The 25,485-nt window shown below is 38.1% G+C and overlaps 1 protein-coding gene across 6 annotated transcripts in view; it reads left to right on the top strand.

Annotated features, from left to right (window-relative positions):
- BCLAF3 (BCLAF1 and THRAP3 family member 3) overlaps nt 1-25,485 on the top strand; it is a 62,630-nt gene that overhangs the window by 20,951 nt on the left and 16,194 nt on the right. For 5 of the 6 annotated variants that reach the window (XM_049643560.1, XM_049643557.1, XM_049643555.1 and 2 more), the window contains 7 exons: nt 6,954-7,129; nt 8,639-8,753; nt 9,464-9,527; nt 11,008-11,123; nt 17,821-17,935; nt 21,649-21,744; nt 24,973-25,128. In XM_049643560.1, coding sequence (XP_049499517.1) covers nt 6,954-7,129; nt 8,639-8,753; nt 9,464-9,527; nt 11,008-11,123; nt 17,821-17,935; nt 21,649-21,744; nt 24,973-25,128 — 838 coding nt within the window. The remainder of the gene's footprint in view (nt 1-6,953; nt 7,130-8,638; nt 8,754-9,463; nt 9,528-11,007; nt 11,124-17,820; nt 17,936-21,648; nt 21,745-24,972; nt 25,129-25,485) is intronic. The other variant, XM_049643559.1, reaches the window with a different exon arrangement.

The raw sequence follows: 25,485 nt of genomic DNA, 5'->3' as shown, positions 1-25,485 counted from the left end.
TATCCTACTTCATATAATAAGTCTTCAATCATTTTGTACTATTATGTTTCCTACTAGTTCTTAACCTTAAGAGCACAAAAGCTGATGTAAGGATCAACTCTAAGGATGTTATCCTTAAGCTTTTTTTCTTTCTAACATTATACTATGAAAATGTTCAAACATACAGAAAAGTTGAAAGAATTGTATAGCAAATGCCTATATATCCACCACTGAGTGTTTATAATTAATATTCTACTCTACTTTCATGATCACATATCTGTCCATTTATTCATCGATACTTCCATCTTATTTTTTCCATACATTTCAAAGTGAATTGTAGATATCAGTATACTCCCCTTTAAATACTTCATTATTTCATTTTTGTTCACATTTTTTCCCTTTGGAGGTAAAATTACAATCACATCACAAAAATCTTGAATTTTTTAAATAGAAGTAATGATACACCCATATTTAATAAGGAAGTTAAAAAGAATTAAAAGGGCACTTGTTGGGATGAGCCCTGGGTGTTGTATGTAAGCGATGAATCACAGGAATCTATCTCCTCCCCCCCCCCAAAACCAAGAGCACACTGTATACACTGTATGTTAGCTAACTTGACAATAAATTATATTTTAAAAATACTAAAAAAAAAAAAAAGAATTGGCTTAGCACTTTTAAAGAATGCTAGAAATACCAATTTTGAGGGATTTCAATAGACCTCATTAGAAATATTAACAAGAGTTAATTTTATAATTTGATATTAAGAAATGCAAACTTGATTTTTGTCATGTGTCACCAAAAAATGAGCTTCCTAAAATTGCAGCTGCTGTATCACTTCTTTTGAATTTATAAACTGTAAGTTTGTGAAATTCATGACCTGTCAGCACTTGTTTGAATTACCTGACAAAGATCTGTAGGATGGCTTGTGTAATAAAGAGCTTACACTGCAAATCCTTTCTATTCAAAGATGAATAAATATATGCATTTTTCAGTATGATAATGCATAGACAACAAAATCTTTCTCTCTGATTATAATTATTGATGAATGGTTAAGTTGTGGAAGAGTTTTGTGGGGTTGGATTTAATTATGTATGGAATGATGAAGTATCCTTAAAAAAAAGGTAGTTAATGCCCTCAACAGAGTCATGTTCTCAACTATTAACATAACTCAGATTTTCCTCTGCTTGAAAAAATTAAAATAATCATAGAGTAAGTAGAGAGAGATTTATTTGTTGGTTAAAATCTAGAGGGTTTATCCATTTTGGGGGAAATCGGAGATGGTTATTTTATGCATTTTTTATTTTCTTAGCTTTGGTCACATAACGATGTATGTTCTTCCAGTTATCAATGTAGTTGAAAACATACATGATTGAGCTAGTGATTTTTCTAGGTTCCATTTGGTATCTAGAACGGCAGTAGGAGGACACTTGGTTGAATGTTCACTGCATAGTTAAAACTTCTGTTAACAAAGGCTACATTCTAGTGACCCACTTTGTCAGAAATTGCATCATCAGAGGTAGAAGTTACATATAAGTCATAATTATATGTTTCAAAATATAAGTTAAGGAGTCATAATATGAAAATTTATACGAATGCTATTATGAACTCCCAGCACTGTTGTGTACATCTTGAGGTCTTGAGGCAGATGAAGGAAGTGTTGGTTTAATGTTGGGCCAAGTAGGTGAGAGACTAAACCTTGCTCAGGCTAGGATGGAAGTGAGAAGGAGGAGGAGGGGATGCTTGTCTCTGGAGAAGAATAAGCTGGTGTGGATGGAGTTGAGGCTCCGTTGACCGCCCTGCATGCTGGTACTAGGCATCTAGGATGGGAAGGTTGGCTAGCAAAGTTGATGTTGGACTGAGTATATCAGTCACATTTGCATATAACTGTTTTGTCCCCACCCCCACTCCCCTCCACCAAGAGATACAGAACGGGCCTCCCTACCCCATTCTGGTCTTTCCCCAGGTTTTTCCCCATTCTGAAGGGGGATGAGGTGGTTAATGGGCCCCAGAAGACATTGGAGCCCATATGCTGCTCTAAGGAAAGGGATGCCGCGTGGGTGGGGGAACAACATGAAAAACCATAGTAAGGATTGAAGGAAGGTAACCCAGTGACACAAGTTTACCTACCTATGATGGGTACTGTTCAGCTAGAGGCAAAATAAGCTGTGAGTGGAGATATTTTTGTGATAACACAAACCTGCTACCTCACTGTTAGGTATCACAAAAACTAAGGTTTCCTACCCCACTAATATTTCTTGTATACGTTTTTAAAAATCAAAAATGAATTGAGAGAAGTTTCACTTTCATTATTATCTTTCACCCTAGCTTCTCTTAATGTCTCTTAAGGATCCTAGTATAAGAAGATGAACGTTCTGTTTCAGGTTGGTGTGCATAGGTTTTTGTCTTCCAGTGGGTCCCTAAGCAGCTCTGTGACATTGGGCAGATCACTGGGCCATGTCTTTTGGGGCCCATATTAACCTGCAGTTCCTCCTGGCTCTACAACTTTGCTCCCATTGGCCATGTGTTGGTAACTATTGAAGCTGGATTGACAGGCTCATCATAGGATTCTCTGAACTTTGGTATATATTTGAAATTTTATATTATAAAAAAGTGAAATACTTAAAATTTAAATTGGTCTAAATTAAGTTATAATTTTAAAATAAAAAGTTAGCCAAGAATGTTTAAAAAACACAGTTAAATTGGCCTCAGTTAGAAATTTCAAGTCTGTCATCTTTTTAGCTGAAACTCTCATTTCACATTGTCCAAGTTGTTTTCCACTTATCATCCATTCATTGAGCAGGTAATTTTTTTGAGGACCTACCTTCTGTGAGACAGCCTGTTAGGGTACTCTCAGACTATAAATCGGCATAGGATTGGATTTCTTCTCCACTGATCTACTAGACAATAGGGTGATGTTGGTAATACCATGACGCAGTGAATGATACACAAGGTGGGACTCAGGTGATCCCAAGCTGGAGGATTCTGAGAAGGCTTCTTTTAGGAGTTGTTGGCACGTGAGCTAGGCTTCAAAGGTTTTCAACATTTGAAAAGGGAGATGAGATGAAAGACATTTTATTTTATTTTATTTTATTTTATTTTATTTTATTTGTTTTGTTTTGTTTTGAGAGGAGGGGAGGGGCAGAGAGAGAGAGAGAGAGAAATGCTCAAGCAGGCTGTACACTGTCCACACAGAGACTGTGCGGAGCCTGACGTGGGGCTCGAACCCACAAACAGTGGTACCATGACCTGAGCTGAAACCAAGAGTCGGATGCTTAACCAACCGAGCCACCCAGTCACCCCAAGATGAAAGACATTTTATAAGTTAACAAAGACAGAAAGCACACAGGAACTTTGAGCTGTGGTTCCAAGCAGTAAGTGAAAGGGAATAGAGGGACGGGAGGCTGCAAAGGTAAGACTGCTACACTGCCTGATTTGACAGGATTAGCTGATGATCAGAGAGGGCAGGAAGCAGTTCTGGCTGCTGCAAGACTGCCTTGGAAGACACCTGTGAGGTGACTTGGAAGGACACTAGGGTTGGGGAGGCCAGTTAGGGTACTTATGAGAAGATAATGAGATGCTGAATTAAGGGAATTAGCAGTCTCCCTAACCCTTTACCCTCAATTCCAGAAAAGCTAAATGTCTTCTCAGGAAGACAGGAGCAAATGAATAATTGGGAAAGTGCTTTATAAACTATAGGATGTCATACAAAATGTTAGTTCTTGGGAGAAAACTGAGAAAGGAAAACTTGATATGTGTCCCATGCACATTGTTATATATTTAAAACTTCCAGAGGACAGGGGATTATCCATTAGTTTTGGTTGTTGTTGGCCTTTTTGTAATTGTTGTTTTGCCATGCAGTTGTGTTTTTTAATGGATATTAACTGTGTACAAAGGAAATTAAGGTTTAACGTAGCTTTTTATGTTTTCCTCGTTATTATGCACAACACTCAGAACGTCGGAGGAAATATCCTTAGAGGAAAAGAAAAACGAGTGGGGTGTGGGGGAGAAAAGAGAGGAGCCTGGAAGATTTCATCAGACCAGTATCAGAAATAGTACTAGAATACAGGTGTTTGGCTATATTTTAATTTTTAAAACTGTCTAAAATGCATCTCAAATGAGAACATTTGGTCTTTTCAGCTTAACTGCTTGTATTGGGAATATTTCTTGAAGTCATTAACTTTTTAATCAATATCTGTCTTAGGAAAAAGTAAGAAAGGAAAATGTGAACCAAGAGGTGATGAAATGTACAAATGTAAATGCCTAGAACATTTTGTGTTCCCCAGTTTCGGGAAGCCTTTTCTTATAGCAAAACTGTAATTGTTTGTAAGAGTAAAATTTCAGTTTTAATATTTCCTAGGAAATGACAATTTTAACATTTTTTAGTTAAAAATCTTGCAGGATAAATTAATAGCAAATGTAAACACTAAAATTTCAGGAATTAAATATAGCTGTAAAGTATACCATAGCACTTCTAGGGATTGAGAGTTGGGCATGGAGTTATACCAGTAATTAACTTATAATAAGTTACAAGTAAATTTTATTTTTAATGTTTTTTATTTATTTTTGAGAGAGAGAATGGGAGTGGGGCAGAGAGAGGGAGGGAGACAGAATCCGAAGCAGGCTCCAGGCTCTGAACTGTCAGCACAGAGCCCAACGCGGGGCTCAAACTCACAAACCAGGAGATCATGACCTGAGCCGAAGTTACACACTTAACCGACTGAGCCATCCACGTGCCCCATCAAGTAAATTTTAATAATTACTTGGTGGAAAACTGGAAACCGTTATCAACTAGTTTCCTCATGGGAGAAACTGAGTCTGCAATACAAAATGTGATTAATTGATTTCCCCTTATGGACAGACCATTTTTATAGTTCTGTTTGAACATCTTACTTTTCTCCTGTAAAGTGTTTTATTTTTAAAATTTTTTTTTAATGTTTATTTATTTTTGAGATACACAGAGTGTGGGTCGGGGAGGGGCAGAGAGCGAAGGAGACACAGAATCCGAAGCAGGCTCCAGGTTCCGAGCTGTCAGCACAGAGTCTGACGCAGGCTTGAACTCACAGACAGTGAGATCATGACCTGAGCCGAAGTTGGACTCTTAACCCACTGAGCCACCCAGGCGCCCCTCTCCTGTAAAATATTTTTAAAAGCAATTTTTGGGGGGTATGGAACAGGCTTTTTGTACCGTGAAACACAGCATTTGTAATTCTTTGCTAGTAGAGGTTGTTATAGGGCCATTCTAGCTTCCAGTGTTTATCACTAATGTCTCTTAGCTTGTTATCAGATACCCAGTGGGAAGCTTGTAGCAAATTAGGAGGAAAGAAGAGAAATGGCTCTTCTAATGAAAGTCCTTCTGATGAATCAAGGAAACCTTAACAGTGGCATCAGCCTGCTGCATAATCACTTTTCCGGGGTTCTGCTTTGGCAGGGAGTTGTCTCGACAGTGCTGGTTTGAAAGCAGGGAGCATAGGTCATATGGAAGCGTTGCCTCTGATAAGTTAAAAATAGGCACTTAAACCATCTTATGAGAGAAGTTAAAAAATTTGAAGAATATCTGTAAGCCCCTGATTACCCTGGAGCGGTTTTATATATATGGCTGTTAAGTGACTTAAATAAGTAAATCCGTGCATGCATACACCCACATCCCAACATGTATCCATCTGATTGATATTTGTTATATGAAGAGGTATCATTTATTCAGTGGTGCTGCTATTATTTAAAACATGTTTCAGGGCTCTCTTTCGGGTTTATCTTCATAGCCTATATAACATACTCATAAATAACCCCAGCACTTGTAAATCTCAATTCTTTGGGTAGTGAATATGATTTTTGGAAAGAGGCAAAAGCTATTTAGAGTTAAATGCAGAGGAGTAAGATGGGTGTAAGCTAATTAGTGCCATTTTGAGTCCAAAATGAGGTATAAATATAAAATAATGAGACATTTTCTTCTGTGACATATAATCTGCCTCCAGGCAAAGAATTTAAGAGTAGTTTTAAGTGAGAGCAGCTTTTTTGGAATTGTTTCCCATTATGACACTTGGAAGGATTATGTTCCTAGGAATACTCAGCCTCTGGGATGTAAACCAAAACAACCAAGACATCCGTTGTCTCAGTGTCATAGCGCCTTCCCCATAGGGCTATTGTAAAGATTAAATCAGATAATGTTCGCAAACAAGTTCTGAGCCCCTGTGTGTGGCTTGCAGTGAGCCCTCAATAATTGTTAGCTGTATGTCATAATCATGACTTGATAATGATGCCTAAAGGTCAAGAGAGCTTGTAATACAAGTTACAAAGATTCAGAAAGCATTAAAGGGTAACATAGCTGAGGTTATATAATAAATGGTAGCATTTCTTTAAGGATACATTTAGGGTGAACACTGTAATCGGTTCTAATGATCATAACTTTGCTAACAACTAAGATTATTTGCTGCCATTTTAGTGAGATTTTGTAATTGATTCATCTCAACAGAATTTGATTTCAAAATACCAAGTTTCTCATGACTGATACAGAGCTATAAGAATTTTTATGAAGGCAAAGAAGTTATTATGTTTAATAGCAGCTTTTAAAGTGTGGTAGAACTTCAAGATAGTATAAACTTGCTGGATTTATAATTTTATAGACAATTTGGGAGTAGAAAATAATCTAATTGATTATTTTTTTGCACATTGACCTTTGATGCCTTGCTGTATTTTTTTAGGTAAAAATTGTTTAACTTAGAATGTTGAGGATTTTATTATTAAAGTGGCAAATATTTAATGATCTCTGATTGAAAAGGAGAACTCAAACTCATGCATCTGTAGCTATTTTCTCCTGCGCATTATTGCACATGTTTTATGGCATACAGTTTAATGCCTTAATTATAAGAAAAGATAAACATCCTTTTAGTTTTATAGCTATCTTGATTAATTCTTAATAAGTTTTTTTCTCAGTAAAATAGTTTCAAATTTAGTTAAACATTTACAAATTATTCTAGGGTTGCTTCTAGCTATTCCACAGAGAGACAGATGTCACATGATTTGGTTGCTGTTGGCAGGAAAAGTGAGAACTTTCATCCAGTGTTTGAACATCTTGACTCAACTCAGAATACTGAAAACAAACCTACAGGAGAATTTGCTCAGGAAATCATAACTATAATCCATCAAGTTAAAGGTTGGTATATCTTGCACATACATTAGGGATAACACAAAAATAATGTACTGGCTTTTCACAAGGTATAGGTAAATATCTGTGATATAGTAATAGTAATTAATATTTCATTATAAATTTGATCATTATTAAGGAACTCTGTTGTAGAGAGTGTAAGGTATTAATTCAAGCCTAGTTCTTCATGTGTTGTTCCAATAACCTGGTACTTTCACTCATAGTAGATTACAAACTGAAAGGGAGACGTTGGCTGCTGCAAGAGACAGGCCTACTGACAGCAGCAAGAAACGTTAACTGAAAACCAAACAAGAAGGAGGAAGCAATAAACACCACATATGAAACTTGACAAACTCAAGAACTCTGGAAGTCTAGGTCTTTTGGTGATGTTCTTAAAGCCCCCTGAGGGCATTACTAGGACTTTGTGCCATAAGGATGAATGTGAAGTGATTGATAAAAGATTCCAGTTCGATTTGGCATACTTGATGACATCAAGGATTTGCATAATAAATACTTTGAATATCTGCAGTAAATTGTTTTGTTTTAGCTTCTGGCCAATTTCCATTAATTGAAAATTTCAGTCAGGTGGAACAACTTACTTCATTGATGCTGCATAATAAAGCAGGCATGGGAATAATAAACTGGAGACCTTCAAGAATTTCAAAATTTTTATTTTCTATTTCTTACTAGACAATTGCACTGATTTTTTTTTTTTACCTTCATGGAACATGTTTTGAAAATGAATTATTTTCTCTGCATCCCTCAAACTAAGGCATATATTTACTTTGAAGCATGCATTTTGTCTGAAACAGTTCACCTTCTCAGTTCCAGCCCCTCTCACCCAAAGGAAGTATGATTCTTGGCAGAAAGGGAGCTGGTATTGCAGAAAAATCCAGGAGATTGTCCCAGAACAGGAACAGTAAGTTAGGGAAAAGGTTTGCTTAAATACCATTCTGATGGGTTAAGTGTATTCTCTTTCTCTCTATCCTGTTAAAAGCCGTGTAGCATAGCTGATTTCAGTATGTCTTCATGAACTTCAGTTAATGTTAATTAAAGTAGAATGGCAGTAGGACTCTTTCTGGGATATGTAAACAACGTTTAGCATTTGTTCAGAATTTTCTGATGCTTCAGGGTTGTTCTTGAGTTATTTTTTACTCTAGGTCAACTATAAAACTCTGTACCGTCTTTACTTCCCAGCAGAGTAAGGTCTTACCTGGGAGAAGGAAGGTTCTCACTTTGAGAGAGCCACACTATCTTTTCCCCCCAGCAAATCGGCAGACATGTCCAATAGGAACAGAATCCTTAGGTTCATAAGTCAGGCCTTTTTTACTGTTGCTTAGACTTGGGAAACCATGTGAGAGCTACAAATTAGTCTGTGGAATAAGTTTGGGTCCCACATATTTTCAAGAGAAAACAGGTTGGACGTTTTTTAACAGTCCCTTCTTCCTGTGCTTATATGTAATCTTTTAAGTGGAATCAGTTTTACACTGAGATAAAACTATTTGTTTCCTTTTTCAGCAAATTATTTTCCATCACCTGACATTACTCTACATGAGCGTTTTTCAAAAATGCGAGATACACACGCTGCAGATGTAAATGAAGTTAAATCGAATTCAGATCCAGAAATTCACAGGTAATGATTGATTATTGTATGCCCATTTAACTCATCGGAATAAGCCCCAGAACATATTTGGGAAGGTGCCGCCTTCTGGGCTTGCTGTAGACTCTAGGACAGCATTTCCTATCCAAAAGCAGGACTGACCCAGGCAGGTACTGGGTCAGTGCACTTGGATGGAATAGGTTGTATTAAAGCCATTGATTAGCAGTGTCTAAATGTGGAGGACTTTGACAATCTTTACCTACCTAACTTTGATTCTGCTGTGTCTATAGTAATTGCCTACTGAAGTTATCACTGGAAGAATGAAAGACAATTGTCGAGCCATTGAAATCATGGGTTGCTTCATGTGGTCAGAAATGGCTGTTCTGAGGGCAGCCGGATGAAAACCTATGCCTTCTTCTGCTGGCACCTGTCTGAGCAGGTGGTGTGCCCTGTCTTGCGAGCTGAGCTGAATCAATGTTAGAATGAAGTAGATCACCGGAGCAAAGTTTAAGGTTACCCAGGCTAGTGATTTGAGAACCGCTAAGGCATCACTGTGATGTTGTTCACAGGATATGTGTGTCCTGGGAGACTGACTTGTAGATGAAAACCCACCTGGTAGCATGTTTCTTTTGCATCCTCCAGGACATACCAGTTTTATTTCAAATTCCATTCTGTAGTAATGGAATCAAGGTATCAGTGTATAAACATAATTATTTAATTGTAATATGCCTTTATTATTTTAGGAGAATAGATATGTCTTTGGCTGAGCTTCAGAATAAACAAACAATGGTATATGAATCAGAACAGGTAAGTGAATACAATTTTTGATGAAAGACTATCCTATTGTTGGCATATTGATGGAAAAGGGAACTGGTAATTGGGAGTAAAAAAAAGGAGTTAAAGTAGATGAGAAAGAAGGATTGAGACTCAGGAACCTGAAATTTACAAAGCTCTCCAAGTGATTCTAACTTGGCCAGGTTGCAGAGAGAACACTGGCAAAAGACAAAAATATTCCCTAAGAGAGACAATCCCTAAGGGTAACAGCTTTGTAAAATTGACATATAGTTACAATGTTGAGTATTCCTTCCAAAACTTAACACTATAAGGCTTGTGGAAAGTATATTTGATACCTACATTTTTTCCAAAGCAGTCACGTGGAGTATTTTTTTTTAATTGTATGTGGAATGAATGCAGAGGAACTTACTTTCATTTGATATTGTCCGTCTGCTTACTGTAGAATGTATGAAAAATTCTGTGGACTATGAACTAGTGAAATAATGGAAGTAATACTGATTTTTTTTATTGCCACACATTGAATTTCTACCCAACATTTCCTCAACCCCCCCCCCCATTTCTTTACTAATTAGAAAAACTCTCTTAACTAGTTGGGGGGGAGGGGAAGAAAACTGGCTCTCGTTTTAGAAGTATATCAAGTTCTAAAAGAACTGCTAATTTATTCATTGAGAGTAAAATGTTTTTGTAGAGGAAGGATTTTAATACACTTCTGATAGAATATGTAATTTTTTTCACTTGTGAATGGTTACAATTTTTATTGAACTTATAGAGATAGCATTTATTGAATAAATGCTATTTTCAGAAAATTTCTATTCATCAAAATACTGTAATCAACCCATAGGAAATTTGAAAAATCACCTCTAATTCAACCACTTAACACAAAATATCATTTGATCATCTTTTCTTGTAGTCTTACATCTGGCATTTTAACGTAGCCACTATCATAAGAAATGTAGTTTTAGAGGCTCTTCTTTTTACTTAATAATACTGCTTTTATGTAAAATCTCTGAGCTCCCCCATGACTTTTTATGATTGAGGCTTTTTAAGTTTTAATTAACTTTTCTCAGTAATTGTGGGTTTTTTTCACGTTGACTTCCACATAGTCTACATTAACCATACTTCAGATGCTTGTACATTATTACTTTGACTTAAATTTACCATAAAATCATTCTCCCCTTCTCCTTTAAATTTATTTTACATTTAAGTTGCTCTTATTTTTTGATGATTTTTAATATAGCACTTTGGATATATTTGGGTAGATAGCCTTTTCTTTGGGATAGACTCCCAGAAGTGGGATTCCTGGTTCATTGTTATGAACTTTTCTGTCTGTGCATTGTCAATTGTGTCTCAAAATATTTTAATCAATTTACACTACCATTAGGATGAATATAAGGTAACTTATTTAGGACTTTTACTTAAGGTTCTTATTAGATACGGTCTTTGTGCAACTAACAGTAATGTGAATGGTTTGTCTTCTGTCAAAATTCCTCAGACTCTGGTCAAAATAATAGACCCAAATGACCTACGACATGACATTGAAAGAAGGAGAAAAGAACGGTTACAGAATGAAGATGAGCACATTTTTCACATAGCTAGTGCTGCAGAGAGGTAATCAGTAGATGAAAAACATCCTATTATCAGGGAGCTTTTGGTTTTAGCATATTTTTCAATTTTTGTGTGTGATGATTTTCATTTTAGTGTAGGGATTTGATCCTTCAAATCTATTTTATATGTTTAAGTGAAATCTATTAAAATGTTTCAAAGCTATTCAGTGATCATCGTATTCTGTTTGACTGAAACAACAAAAACTAAGGGGTAGGTGAGTATATGAGGTCTTTGTAATTCTAGAAAAGAGTGTAATGGCTCTTTGAATATTAGCAGGCACCAGGACCTGCAAGTTTACGGACTTGCATGTAACAGTTTATGGACTGTTTGGCTCAATCTCTTTGAAACTCTGACACGTTCTGCCCTTTAGATTCTGGTACTCTCCGAATATTACAGAATTTCCTGAGGTCAGTACAATTCTCTTTTAGAACTCTTCATGGATGTCTGTCCATGAAGCAGAGGCAGGGGTATTAGAAAATGGAGGAGATAGGAGTTGGAATCCCACCTCTGCCATTTGACAAGCTGCATGCTCGTAGGCAAACTGGCTTAGTTTCTGGAGCCTTCTCTATAAAATGAGAAGAACTAATTTATGATGTGGACAGGTTAGAAATATTAAATGAACTGCCACATGCGAAGTACTTATGCCATGTGTGGCAAATTGATTGTCAGTACATTGTTGTTTTTCTTTCCCAACTCTACTTTTTCGGGGGCTCTGAGTATTTTTAGATTGACCCCAGTTTATGTCTAGTTCTAAAAACTATGTGGAATTCGTGGCAACCCTGGGACCCCATATGATTATGAGGTATAATTGAAGAGGACAAAATTTCTAGTTCACCCAAGGGTCTTCAAATCGTTTGGATCTCTTAGAAAGTAGGAATGTATGAATAGGAAGGGCCAGTGCTAATTCCCTTTCCATATTCCTTAGTGTCAAATTGACTAGACTTTTACGTCAAGTCTGTGGCTAACTTGGTCTTAGTCAAAATACATGGAGCTTGTTTAAAACTGGACTTTATGCTGACAATAAGTTTGGGACTAATTAAGAGATAGCAAACTGTGTGTTGGGGCATATAAAACAACTGAAAATAAAATCATTAAAATCTCGTCCCTTGCTAGGTGAAAGTCTCCAGTTTCTTAATATGACATGGTATGACTGTGCTCTTTAGTGACACAAGCTCCTGTCATGCTTGTCTTGATTCAGCAAGTGTAAGAAACTCAGTGTGCCAGGAAAGAGGATTTTAAAAACAGATTTAAGATAATCAGCATTTTATAAAAACCATGCTTTAATGCTTTAGAATATATCTTCCCCCTTTGAGATGAGAAAGGGCTCGAGCACTGGAGTTACACCTGAACTCAACACCTGGCTCTGTAGACACCTAGCTATGTGACTGATCTTAGGCAAGTTACTTAATCTTTGTTTCCTCATATGTAAACTAGAGGTGAGAATTACACTTACCTCACGGCGGTGGTGAAGATTAACTAAAGCCACGGGTGTGAGGTGCAGAGTAGCTCATCAGCATTAAGTGTTTATGATGTTAGCTTTGGAGGCTATGTAGAACATGCAGAGATGTCTTTCTGCAGAATGTCTTTTGCTGGCTGTGTTGGAATATTTTATTTTTATTGGATGGCTGGTGCGGCATAGGGGAGCCGTGAGGGTTTTTTTTTTTAATTGAGCTATTACTTGCCATAACATTCACCCTTTGAAAGTAAAAAAATTTAGTAGTTTTTAGTATATTCACGAAGCTCTGCAGTTGTCACCACTGTCTAATTCCAAAACATTTTCATCACTCCAAAAAGAAGCCCTGTAAGCATTAGTTGTCGTTCCCTATTTCTCCTCCCCCCTAGCCCCTGGCAGCCACTTTCTGTCTCTGTGGATTGTCCTTTTCTTGATGTTTCATATAAATGCAGTCATATAATGTGAGGCCTTTCGTGACTGACTTCTTTCATGTAGCGTATTGTTTTCAGCGCTCCTCCATGTCATAGCATGAATATTCCTTTTATGGCCGAGTGATAGTCCATTGTATGTATGGATAACCATGTTTTGTTGATCCATTCACCGGGGGCTGGACATTTGGGTTCTTTTCCATTTTTTGGCTGTGGTGAATTATGAGGCTGTGAACATTCACGTGCAGGTTTTTGTGCAGACCTATGTTTTCACATCTCTTGGGTAGATATACTTAGGATTGGAATTGTTGAGTCATATGATAACTCTGTGTGTAACTTTTTGATGAACTACCCTTGTGTTCCACAATGGCTGCCTCATTTTACATTTTCACCAGCAGTGTATGAGGGTTCTAGTTTCTTCACATCCTCACCAGCACTTGCTATTTATTGTTCATCTTTCTTGAAAGGAGTGACTTAGAAAAAAATGATTTAGAACCTTTAACTTTATCCTAATTCGATTTCATTCTTAAAATAAGAAAAAGCATTTGAGTTTATCCTTTTGTCTTAGAAATTCAGTCTTTGAAGTTGACCTCATTAATATTTTTGCAGAAATCATTTTAGTCATCTCAGTGTTTAGATTTGTGTAGAAATTCAGAAGAAATGAAATATGAAATCATTAAGCACAAGATGTAGCAATTTCCCACCTGTGTGATCTTTTTGCCCCTCAAACAGTTATATGCAGACTCTGTGTCTGTGTTTCCTCACCACCGTACCCCACTGCCTTGAACTCAACTCAGAGCTGTTGAATGAGTGAAGACTTTGCAAAGAAGTAGATAGGACAGAGGATACTTACACTGCGACACATTTAAACCTTGATTGCTATTTATTCCCTAATAGCTTAGGTAATCTTTCCCAAGCAAGCCTAACACTAGGACATTCTGTCTCGTCTCGAAGACCATGTTCTCTTTTTTTTCTCCCTACTTCTGACCAATCGCGTACTCTAACATCTCCATGTCTTCTCCTGACCCACTATTTCTCCCTCTTGTAACCAGCATTCCTAAGTTCCATACAGTGCTACCAAGGTGTTGTGCTGCAATGTGCATGCATTGGCCTGGTGTGTGTGGGATAAAGCAGCTTCAAAATAGAATCGATAGACTTTGAGGGAATGTCAGGCTGCAGAGATTTTCCTTTTAGCTACACGGCGTACAGAAAACATACAGTGAAGAGGTATACACAAAGTCCTTGTCCTTGTCAAGCTTACAGTTTAATGGTAGGAAAAATAAATACCTACATGTTGACGAGTGAAAGGTGAAAATAAGGCAGAAGAAGAAATTTAATAGGACAGAGTGATACGTGTGGTGTGATTTTATCTAGGGTGGTTATGGAATGCACGTAGGATTTCTTTTTTTTAATTGAACAGGGATGTGAATTAAGTGAAGGAGTTAGGGAATTAGTAAGGTTTTTTGAGGGGATAGTATTTTAAGGAGGGAACAACAAAGGCAAAGAGCCTCAGGCAGGATCATGCTTACTCTTGTTTAAGGAATAGAAAGCAAAAAAACAAAACAAAACAAAAAAAACAGAAAGCAGGCCAATGAGGTTATAACACGGTGGGAAAAGAAGAGAGTAAGTAGATGAGGCCAAACTGCAGAGGACTTTGGAGGACGTGAGGACTCAGTATTTTACTTTGAGTGAGATTATGAAACATTTTGGGTTCTAACTCAAGAAGAAATATAATCTCATTTAAATTTTAAAAGATTCACCCCGGTTGCTGGGTAGAGAATGGACTGTAAGAGCAGGAGAAAACATCATTTCTTTCTCATGTAGAAAAAGAGTCCAGTCAGGACGTCAGAGCATGGTAGGTAGGGTGGATCCATCAGGAAACCAGCCTCCTTAGATCCTGCTCCTCAGATATCTTCTGCACGTGGCATCTGCCTCATGGTCCAGAATGGGTGTTTGTGCCCAAGCCGTCATGTCCTTCTTCTAGCCTTTTCTTTAAAAACCTCCTGGAATTTTCACATGCCACTTCAGCACCATTGGTCAAAATTTAGTCCCATGGCCATGCCTTGCTGCAGGCAGTCTGGGGAGTAGTTTCTTCAACGTGCACACTCATTTGCCTGGTCACAAAACAGATATCAAAGGGTTGAAATGTTCTTAATGTGGCAAAATATACATATAATAAATGTTATTATTTTAAGCATTTTTAAGTGTAGAATGCATTGGCATTAAGTACATTCATTGACAGTGTTGTGTAACCATCCTCACTACCCACTTCCAGAATCTTTTCATCTTCTCAAACAGAAACTATACCAACTAAACAGTAACTCCCCATCCTTTCTACTCCCAGCCCCTGATAACCTCTCTTCTTTCCATCTCTGTGAATTTGCCTGTTCTAGGTACCTCATATATATAAGTGGAATCATACAACAATTGTCCTTTTCTGTCTGGCTTATTTCACTTTGGAATATGTTTTCACCCATGTCATATCATGTGTCAGAATTTCGTTTTTAAAAAACTTTCATTCCTTCTTGGGGCGCCTGGGTGGCTCAGTCGGTTAAGCGTCCGACTTCAGCTCAGGTCATGATCTCCCGGTCCGTGAGTTCGAGCCCCGCGTCAGGCTCTGGGCTGATGGCTCGGAGCCTGGAGCCTGTTTCCGATTCTGTGTCTCCCTCTCTCTCTGCCCCTCCCCCGTTCATTCTCTGTCTCTCTCTGTCCCAAAAATAAATAAAAAACGTTGAAAAAAAATTAAAAAAAAAAAAAACTTTCATTCCTTCTTAAGGCTGACTAACATTCCACTGTATGTGCGTACCCCATTTTATTTGTCCGTTTTTCTGTTGATGGATATTTAGTTTGTTTCCATATTTTGTCTGTTGTGAACAATGCTGTTACGAACATTGGTGGGGTCATCTTTTCAATTATAGCCATCCTAGTGGCTGTAAAATGTTATCTCATCATGGTTTTGATTTGCATTTCCCTAGTGGCTGATGATGTTGAGCATCTTTTCATGTGCTTTTTGTGTGTCTTCTTTGGAGAAATACCTATTCACATCCTTTGCCCGTATTTTAAATTGGATTCTTGTATTTTTATTATTGAGATGTAAAGAGTCCTTTATATATTCTGGACATTACTCCATTATCGGATATATGCTTTGCAAAGAGGATTTTTTAAAGTCCATCGTTTTCTTACTAAAATTAGTAGTACACGTCAGTGGCAAACGTTTGGAAATATAAAGTATACAAATAAAAATATAAGGCATTCTTAATTTCATGAGTCAGAGATGACCACTGTTAATATTTAGTACATTTCCTGTCATTTACTTTTTTCTGGGCATATATGTAGTTTATTTTAAATAATTAAAATCATCCTCGGGGTGCCTGGCCAGCTCAGACCCCACGTGAGGCTCGAGACCCCGGGACCGAGAGTCGCATGCTCTAGCAACTGAGCCAGCCAGGCGCCCCCCCAAAATAATAAATCTTTTTAAAAAATCATCCCAGCTTTGCACCCTTCTCTTTTGACTTACTGTCATACCACGAGCAGTTTGACAGAACATGAGAGTTTGTAACATTTCAAAATACCCTGAGTGGCCATTCCCTGTCAGGTTTGGGGGTCAAAGCTGGGGCCACAAAATGACCCATCCACAGTGTCTCCTTTTAAGGGATGACACCCTGCTGCATAAGACAGGCCCTTGCAAACACGAGCGATATGTGGGAAGACTCCCAAATGCTACGTGTGCACGTAGCAGGGGTACGAGTCCGCCTCAGGGAGGTCTGGAAAAGCCTTCCTGGGACAGTGCAGGTGGAGCTAAATCTTGAAGTTGACCTAAGTGGGAGGGAATTACAATGGAAGGAATTATTCCTGCAGACTTGCGGGAGCAGGAGAGATGGTGGTGTGTTAGGAACTGTGTGTCGCTAAATGTTCCCCGTGCTCGGTGTGCATGTCGGGGAGACTGGAACACAGCAGCTGGTGAGATAGCAAGGGCCACAGCAGGCAGGGCCTTGAAGATCATGATGAGGAGTATGGATTTTAACCTGACGTTCAGTGGGGGGGCCCATGGAAGGGATTGAAGCAGGCCGAGACAGTGAGCAGTTCGTTCACCACAGAGCAGGAAGCGTCTGAGGAACACTGTGGGGAGATGTGGGACGTGACAAGGAGAGGACTGCCGGAGGGCTGTGAAAATGAGGCCCCAGGGTCAGAGGGCAAGCCCAAGGAAGGACCTTCCGTCCCAGGTCGGGCAGCCTGAGAAGAGGCTTTGGTGGCCTCTGGACATGGTGACGACAGGAGAAGGGAGCTGTCCTTCGCTTCTGTGGCCCAGCAGTGTCAGAAGTCTCAGCTCTGCCAATAGGGGACCCGAGCCAGTCACACTGTTTGTCTCTGGTGCTTTCATGAATAAGAGCCTATCAGGAAGGGGGCATCTAGTCCTGCCAGAGCCTCAAGAGCAGTGGTTATCGTCCCTCAGAAAACACACATTCTACGTATGGTTTCAGGGGATGACAACCCCCAGGACACCTGTCCTTGGACCCCAGAGTGAGAACCTTGGTCCAAGGAATACTGTTTCCCTCTATTGCTGACTTTCAGCTTAGCTCAATAATGTTTGTTGAAAAATAAAGGTTTTAGCCCTGATAACTATCATTTGTAATTTTAGTGGTGATAGATCTTGGAGTCTTTGAGTGTTTTTTTGGTTTGTTTTGTTTTCTTGTTTTGTTTCTTTTTAACTGTTTTGCTGCTTTGATTGTCTCTGAAGGGGGCAATTTAATTTCTCTTTTTTATTTGTTAGATAAAGGTAAACTAATAAAACGTTATTTTCTCTCTTTCATTTTATTAGGAATGATGAGCATTCCAGTTTTTCAGGGTTGAAGAATATTCATGTTGATGAATTCCAAAAACCTATAGGTTTTACAAAATCAAATTTTAGAAAATTTATTCAGAAACCGCACATGGTAAGAATGCAGCTCCGAATTTTTCATTTTGGTACACTCCATTCTCCTCACATATATGTGTATATAGAGAGACCACCAGTATTCTTCCATGTTTCTAACTGTTCATTGAGTATGTGTTAAAATTCTGTTGTTCATTGTTAGTGTTCTTCTGTATCTTATACTTATTATGAGAGAAGAAATAGTTATCTCTGATTTAGTAGGATTTTATTTCATTTATTATAGTACTAGCTTTCTCAAGATTTTTTGGGTACAACTTTATTAAGGTATAATTACATACCATAAAACTTTTACCCATTTTAGGTATAAAATTTAATGTTTCTTTTTCATAAATTTACCAAGATGTGTAACCATCACCATAATCCAGTTTTATAACATTTCATGACCCCAGAAATAGCCCTTGTGCTTTTTTAGTTATTCCCTGTTCCCACCCCTGGTTGACCACTCATCTGTTTTCTGTCTCTAAAGATTTGCCTCTTCATAAGGCAGTTTAAAAAATGTCAGATGGATGGGACGCCTGGGTGGCTCAGTTGGTTAAGCGTCTGACTTCGGCTCAGGTCATGATCTCATGGTCTGTGGGTTTGAGCCCCACATCGATCTCTGTGCTGACAGCTCGGAGCCTGGAGCCTGCTTTGGATTCTGTATCTCCTGTCTCTGCCCTTCACCAACTTGCTCTCTCTCTCTCTCTCTCTCTCTCCCTCTCCCTCTCCCTCTCTCTCTCAAAAGTAAATAAACATTTTTTAAAAATGTCAGCTGGCTTTTGAAATGAGAGCAAGCGATAGCTAGGAAGTTGGAAGCCAGAGTCTGTTTGTGATGCAATCTCAGAAGTGATGTTCTGTCACTTCTGTCATACGGCCATTTGTAAGACACAAGTCACTAGGTCCAGCTCACACTCAAAGGAAGGGAATGACATAGGGGCCTGGATACTAGAAGGTGGGGAGCATTAGCCTGATCAGAAGCTGTTTGGTACAGTCCTTCTGCTGAGCCCCAATGATTCACATCCTTTCACTTGCAAAATACACCCCTCCCTACCAGGGTCCCCCAAAGTCTCATCTCATTATATGTATGATTATGCACTTATTCAGATTTATGGACTTGATATAAATTCATGATGAATGCTGTGAAAAGACTTTTATATGAAACTGGAGGAAGAGATAAAGGTGTGAAAGAGGAAGATTTGTGAGAAGTACAGCAAATGGAATAGCCAATGGAATAAATAGAAGGTTATAAGACTTGGGGCTCCTGGGTGGCTCAGTCAGTTGAGCGTCGGACTTTGGCTCAGGTCATGATCTCACTGTTTGTGAGTTGAAGCCCCATGTCGGGCTCTATGCTGACAGCTCAGAGCCTGGAGCCTGTTTCCGATTCTGTGTCTCCCTCTCTCTCTGCCCCTCCCCCACTGGCTCGTGTGTGCTCTCTCTCTCTCTCTCTCTCTCTCTCTCTCAAAAATAAATAAGCATTAAAAAAATTTTTTTTTAAAAGAAGGTTATGGGGCGCCTGGGTGGCTCAGTCGGTTAAGTGTCCGACTTCAGCTCAGGTCACGATCTCACGGTCTGCGAGTTCGAGCCCCGCGTCAGGCTCTGGGCTGATGGCTCAGAGCCTGGAGCCTGCTTCCGATTCTGTACCTCCCTCTCTCTCTGCCCCTCCCCCGTTCATGCTCTGTCTCTCTCTGTCTCAAAAATAAATAAACGTTAAAAAAAATTTTTTTTTTTTAAAAAGAAGGTTATAAGACTTGATTTTGGAAGAAAAGAAACTTCAGAATGGGCCCCGTTGTTTCTGTTCCCATTAAAGGATTCCAGTTCTTTGCAGTACCATTTTAACATTTTGACTTTTGATACTTTCCTAATCATGGTAGGAGCATCACCTCAAATCAGTTATCTGGGTCAGCAAAACTTGCCTCCTATAGTGTTGAGAATTTGTTTTCTTCTTAGGCAGTGGGAACTCTGTAGCAACTCCAGATAATAATGGATTTGGTTCTCTTCTGGATGCCTGAATAAATACTAAATGTATGGTCATTTTTCTAAAAGCTATGCGTTGTGTTATATAGGAGTATTTTTTAAATTGTTCTCACATTCGTAAATTAAACTAGGCCCTCACAGGCTAGCATGGGTTATGTGAAGGAAGATATGTATATGTTCCTACAGCTAAGGTATGTGCTACATGTTTTGTGTTCTCAATCCTATACATTTAAAATGTGTGTTTTGGGGGCACCTGGGTGGCTCAGTTCGTTGAGCATCCAACTTCAGCTCAGGTCATGATCTCACAGCTTGTGCGTTTGAGCCCGGCATCGGCCTCTGTGCTGACAGTTCAGAGCCTGGAGCCTGCTTCAGATTCTGTCTCCCTCTCTCTGCCCCTCCCCTGCTTGTGCTCTCTCTCTCTCTCTCCTTCTTTCTCTCTCTCTCTTTCTCTCTCAAATATAAATAAATATTTTAAATCTTCTTTTAAAAAACGCTTTTTATTTAAAAAATTTTAAAAATATTTTTATCGAAGTACGTTGACATAGTGTTAAATTAGTTTCAGGTGGACAACACAGTAATTCAACAAATCTGTATGTTATGCTATGTTCAAAAGTGTAGCCACCATCTGTCCCCATACAACATTATTGCCATACCATTGACAATATTCCCTATGCACAGTCATCTCTGTGACTTAGTCATTCCATAAGTGGAAGCCTGTATCTCCCATTCCCTTTCATCCATTTTGCCTATCTCCTCACCCCCTCTCCTCTAGCAGCCATCAGTTTGTTCTCTGTTTCCATGGGTCTTTTTCTGCTTTTTTTTGTTTATTCATTTTTTTTATATTCCACGTATAAGTGAAATCATAAGGTATTTGCCTCTCTCTCTGACTCATTTCACTTATTATAATACCCTCTAAGTCCATCCATGTTGTCACAAATGGCAAGATCTCATTCTTTTTTATGGCCATGTAATATTCCATCGTATATAGACCACATTTCTTTATCCACTCACCTATCGATGGACACTTAGGTTGCTTCCATATCTTGGCTATTGTAAATAACGCTATAATAAACTGGGGTGCATATATCTCTTTTTGAACTAGTATTTTCATTTTCTTTGGGCAAATACCTAGTGTTGGAATCACTAGATTATATGGTATTTCTATTTTTCATTTTTGGAGGAATCTCCATACTGTTTTACACAGTGACTACACCAATTTACGTTCCCACAAACAGCGCATGAGGGTTCCTTTTTCTCCATATCCTTGCCAACACTTGTTGTTTCTTGTGTTGTTAATGTTAGCCAGTCTGACAGGTGTGATATCATATATCATTGTAGTTTTGAATTGCATTTCCCTAATGATGAGTGATGTTGAGCATCATTTCATGTGTCTGTTTGCCATCTGGATGTCTTCTTTGGAAAAATGTGCATTCAAGTCCTCTGCCCAAAGCTTGAATTTTTTTTAATGCTTTTTTTTTGTTGAGAGAGAGAGAGAGAGTGAGCAGGGGAGGGACAGAGAGAGAGAGAGAGAGAGAGAGAGCGAGCACCCCAAGCAGGTTCCAAGCTGTCAGCACAGAGCTCTATGCAGGCCTCCATCTTACAAATCTTGAGATCATGACCTGAACAAAAATCAAGAATTGGGCACTTAACCAATTGAGCCACCCAGGCACCCCCAAAACTCGTATTTTTTAAATGGTAAGATGAAATTTTAAAAATAAACTTTCAAGTATATTAACCCATACTCCTGCTTTTTTCATGCAGAATTATACCATGCAGGAAAAAGACGTCATTACTCACAAACCCTTTGGAGCTGAGGGAAACCGTCAAAACACAACAAGCTTTAGAAGACCATTTAAGGTATTAAGTGTTATTTTCCATTTAATTCTAGCTTTGGGTTTATGCTTTGAACATAATGTTCTAAGTGTTAGTAAATTAAAAGCTGCTTTTGTGATATTTCAAATAGTGACTATACACTAAGATTCCTGGACATACATTTATAGTTAACTGTAATCAGTTTAATGGTAACCTTTTTCCTCGGAACTTGATTTTCAATTTTTTTTTTTTTTTTTTTTTTTTTTTTTTTTTTTTTTACCAGTGGAATCCTTTTTCACATATTACATGGAAAACACAAATGTATAAAACAGACACAGATGAGGTGGCTCTAGATGAGGAGGCAGACAAGGTTCAAGACCTTCCCTTTACGCCTGCCCCTTTACCTCTAAGGTGTAAATGCATAGCTCTGTGAACCTTCTCCAAGGTTCACAGACTGAAAAATCCTGCCCATAGGTGTACAACCCTCAGAGGCCTTCTGCATCATCTCAGAAAGATTCTGGTCCAGCAAGCTTTGTTCAAGCCTATTTCATCACATTCTAATGATTTGTACAGCTATGTCTAATGTGATTGTTTGATTATTCAGAACACTTCATCACACAGATATATGGAATAAGAATTATAGTGTGAAGTGCTGTATTTCTCTCCTTGTTCTCAGAAGTTGACATGCTTTTTAAATCCATTCTGACTAAATTTCCTGCTTATGTAATAGGTACATCATTAATATTTTTAACTCTATAGCGTCTTTTCCCCTCCCCCTTGAAAGAAAGGAAAATAATCTAGGTTTTTTGGTGAAAGTAGCAGGCAGACCTGATAGACTGGTTAGCTCATTCGGAGGAAGTTAATATTAGCATAAAGGTAGTATAAACTGTCCCCAAACCATAGACTAGGAGGTAGTTATGAGTGGTCCTCTTTTAATGCCTGGCTTGTTGAGAGGCATAATTCTAGATGTCCAAAGATTGTTTTCATTTGCAGTAACACAATTTGAAAGCATTGTGTAGGTAACATTTTTAGCCAGTGTTTCATGTACCTAAAAACAGGTGACATTAGGTTTTTTCAAAAATATTCTATGGCAGTGGCCATAGAATATATAAACATGTTTTACACCATCTTTTAGTATCTTGACTAATGAGCCATAAAACCAACTGAAAATGTGATGTCTGTTTAACTTCGAGGCAGTATAACTGGGCTTTCCCATATGAGTGCTTCCTAGGCTTCCTACATGTTTTTCTTCTCATTGGTCAGATATAGTTGATTGTAGTATTTTTCTAAGATTGTTGCAAGGCCTATTTCCTGTTACCCTTTCTTCTTAAGGGAAATTCTTAAATGTTAATTATTTTTAAATGTTTTCCAAAATATATGCAATAAAAACCTTTTGACCAATCGTTTAAAGCTGTGTAATGTTACAGGATTGTTTAGAAATTCAAAATTCTTTACAGTAAAATAGAGAGAAGTAATCCTTTCTAAGAAAAGGAACCATTTCATGAAAATTTGTTTTTTACAGGAGTTAGACTAATTCAAAGCCAGATAGTAATCACTTTGTTAGATATGTAAAAACGGACAGTGTAAATTTCAAGATTAGCTCTTATATGTTAAGTTTGTGCAGATAGTTTTAATGAAAGAGTTGTGTCTCATTATAATTCTTTTTTACCTGAATTTTCTGTAGGCTTAAGAAAATAATTGGAAAATAGGCCTGGCATAAATGCTTTTTTAAATAAAGTAATATGCTTCATTATGCACAACATACCCATTTGTTCATTAATTGTGGAAACGGGGTTATATTTGGGTTTGATAATTATTCTGTTATAATATACCATTTGTACATTCACCACAGGGAAATCAAACAAATATTCCTTGTCCTCTTATGTGTCTTATAATACTGGGCAGTATGCAGATCAGGAAATGGTCTTTTTCAGTGTAAACTCTTACCATGAAAACATTTGCTGTAATGGGATTTTTATGGTAAAGAAAGATTGACTTTTGAAGGTACTGACAGGAATAAAGACAGTTTTTTTATTCTTTTTTTTTTTTTCTTTAAAGTTTATTTATTTTGAGATGAGAGAGAGAGAGAGAGAGAGAAAGCTGGAGAGGGGAAGAGAGAGGAAGAGAGAATCCCAAGCGGCACCAAGCCTCACATGGGGTTCAGTCTCATGAATAGTGAGATCATGACCCGAGCCAAAATCAAGAGTTGGACGCCCAACCCACTGAGCCCCCTAGGCACCCCTAGAGAGTTTTTGATTCTTAAATAGATGTTGATACTTAATGTCCTCCCCCAATTGGGGATTTGATATATTACACTCTGAATCAGAAGGATAATTTTAGAAGCCTTTTTTAAATGTTTTGTTTATTTTTGAGAGAGAAAGAGACAGGGAGGGCCAGAGAGAGAGGGAGACACAGAATCTGAAGCAGGCTCCAGGCTCTGAGCTCTCAGCACAGAGCCCAGTGTGGGGCTTGTACCCTTGAACTGTGAGATTATGCCCTGAGCCAAAGTTGGATGCTTAACTGAGATACCCAAACACCCCTAGAAGCTTTTTTTTTTTAAGTTTTTATTTATTTATTTGGTCACAGAGAGAGAGAGAGAGAGAGGCAGAGAGAGAAGGAGAGAAAATCCCAAGCAGGCTCTGCACTGTCAGTGTAGAGCCCAATGTGGGACTTGTACCCTTGAACCGTGAGATTATGACCTGACCTGAAGTTGGATGCTTAACTGACTGAGCCAGCCAGGTGCCCCCAGAAGGATAATTTTAGCACATTAGATAAAGTTTTGAAAGTGGTACTTTTTTACATGATAAATTTCAAGAATTTCAACTTTTTTATGTTTGTTTATTTTTGAGAGAGAGACAGAGTGCGAGTCGGGGAAGGGGCACAGAGAGAGGAAGACACAGAATCCAAAGCAGGCGCCAGGCTCTGAGCTGTCAGCACAGAGCCCATCCTGGGGCTCAAACTCACGAACTGTGAGATCATGACTTGAGCCGAAGTCGTCGGACACTTAACCAATTGAGCCACCCAGATGCCCCAAGAATTTCAAAACTTTTAACTTAGTTTTAAAAATTGCTTTTATGTAAATTTAAAAAAATCATTATATAAACTAAACTAGGAGGCTAGTTTGAGGTAAACATACTTTATTACCATCAGTAACCTCTTCCTTTTTAATATACGTGGTGCCTAGAATCAAGAGTACCGGACATTTTCCCATTTCTTACACTAATAGATTTGGAAGCTGTAGTTTTTACACTTAATTTTTTTTTTTCTTTACAGACCAACTTTAGAGGTGGCAGATTCCAGTCCCATTATAAATCAGGCCTAGTACAGAAGAGCTTATACATTCAAGCTAAATATCAGCGTTTACGATTTGCTGGCCCAAGGGGATTTATCACTAATAAATTCAGAGAAAAATTACTGAGGAAAAAAAAGGTTAGTTGCATTATGATCTTTTAAAAATGTAGAGTGACTTTTGAACTCCTAAATCATCTATGTTTAATAGATCAAATGGTTTTTTTTAGTGTAATTTTGACCTAAGTTACAACCTAGATTTCACAAATGTTATTGCATGATAGTTGAAGAAAAAGTTCAAAGAGTGATGGTGATAGAGTTGTGAGACTGTCTAATGTTAAAATGCTTTTTGCTGTTATGCCCCAAATGCTGTGAATATGTCAGCTGTTTGAGCTTTTTACTTTGGAATTTCTGTTGTATGATTAATGTTTGAATTGGAAATTCAGGTAAAAAACGTTTAACCGGTGTATTTTAGCTTCTACAATGTGAATTATCTAA

This window comes from Panthera uncia, chromosome X, assembly GCF_023721935.1.
Source record: "Panthera uncia isolate 11264 chromosome X, Puncia_PCG_1.0, whole genome shotgun sequence".
Taxonomy (NCBI): Eukaryota; Metazoa; Chordata; class Mammalia; order Carnivora; family Felidae; genus Panthera; species Panthera uncia.
This window is presented reverse-complemented; position numbering and strand designations above follow the sequence as displayed.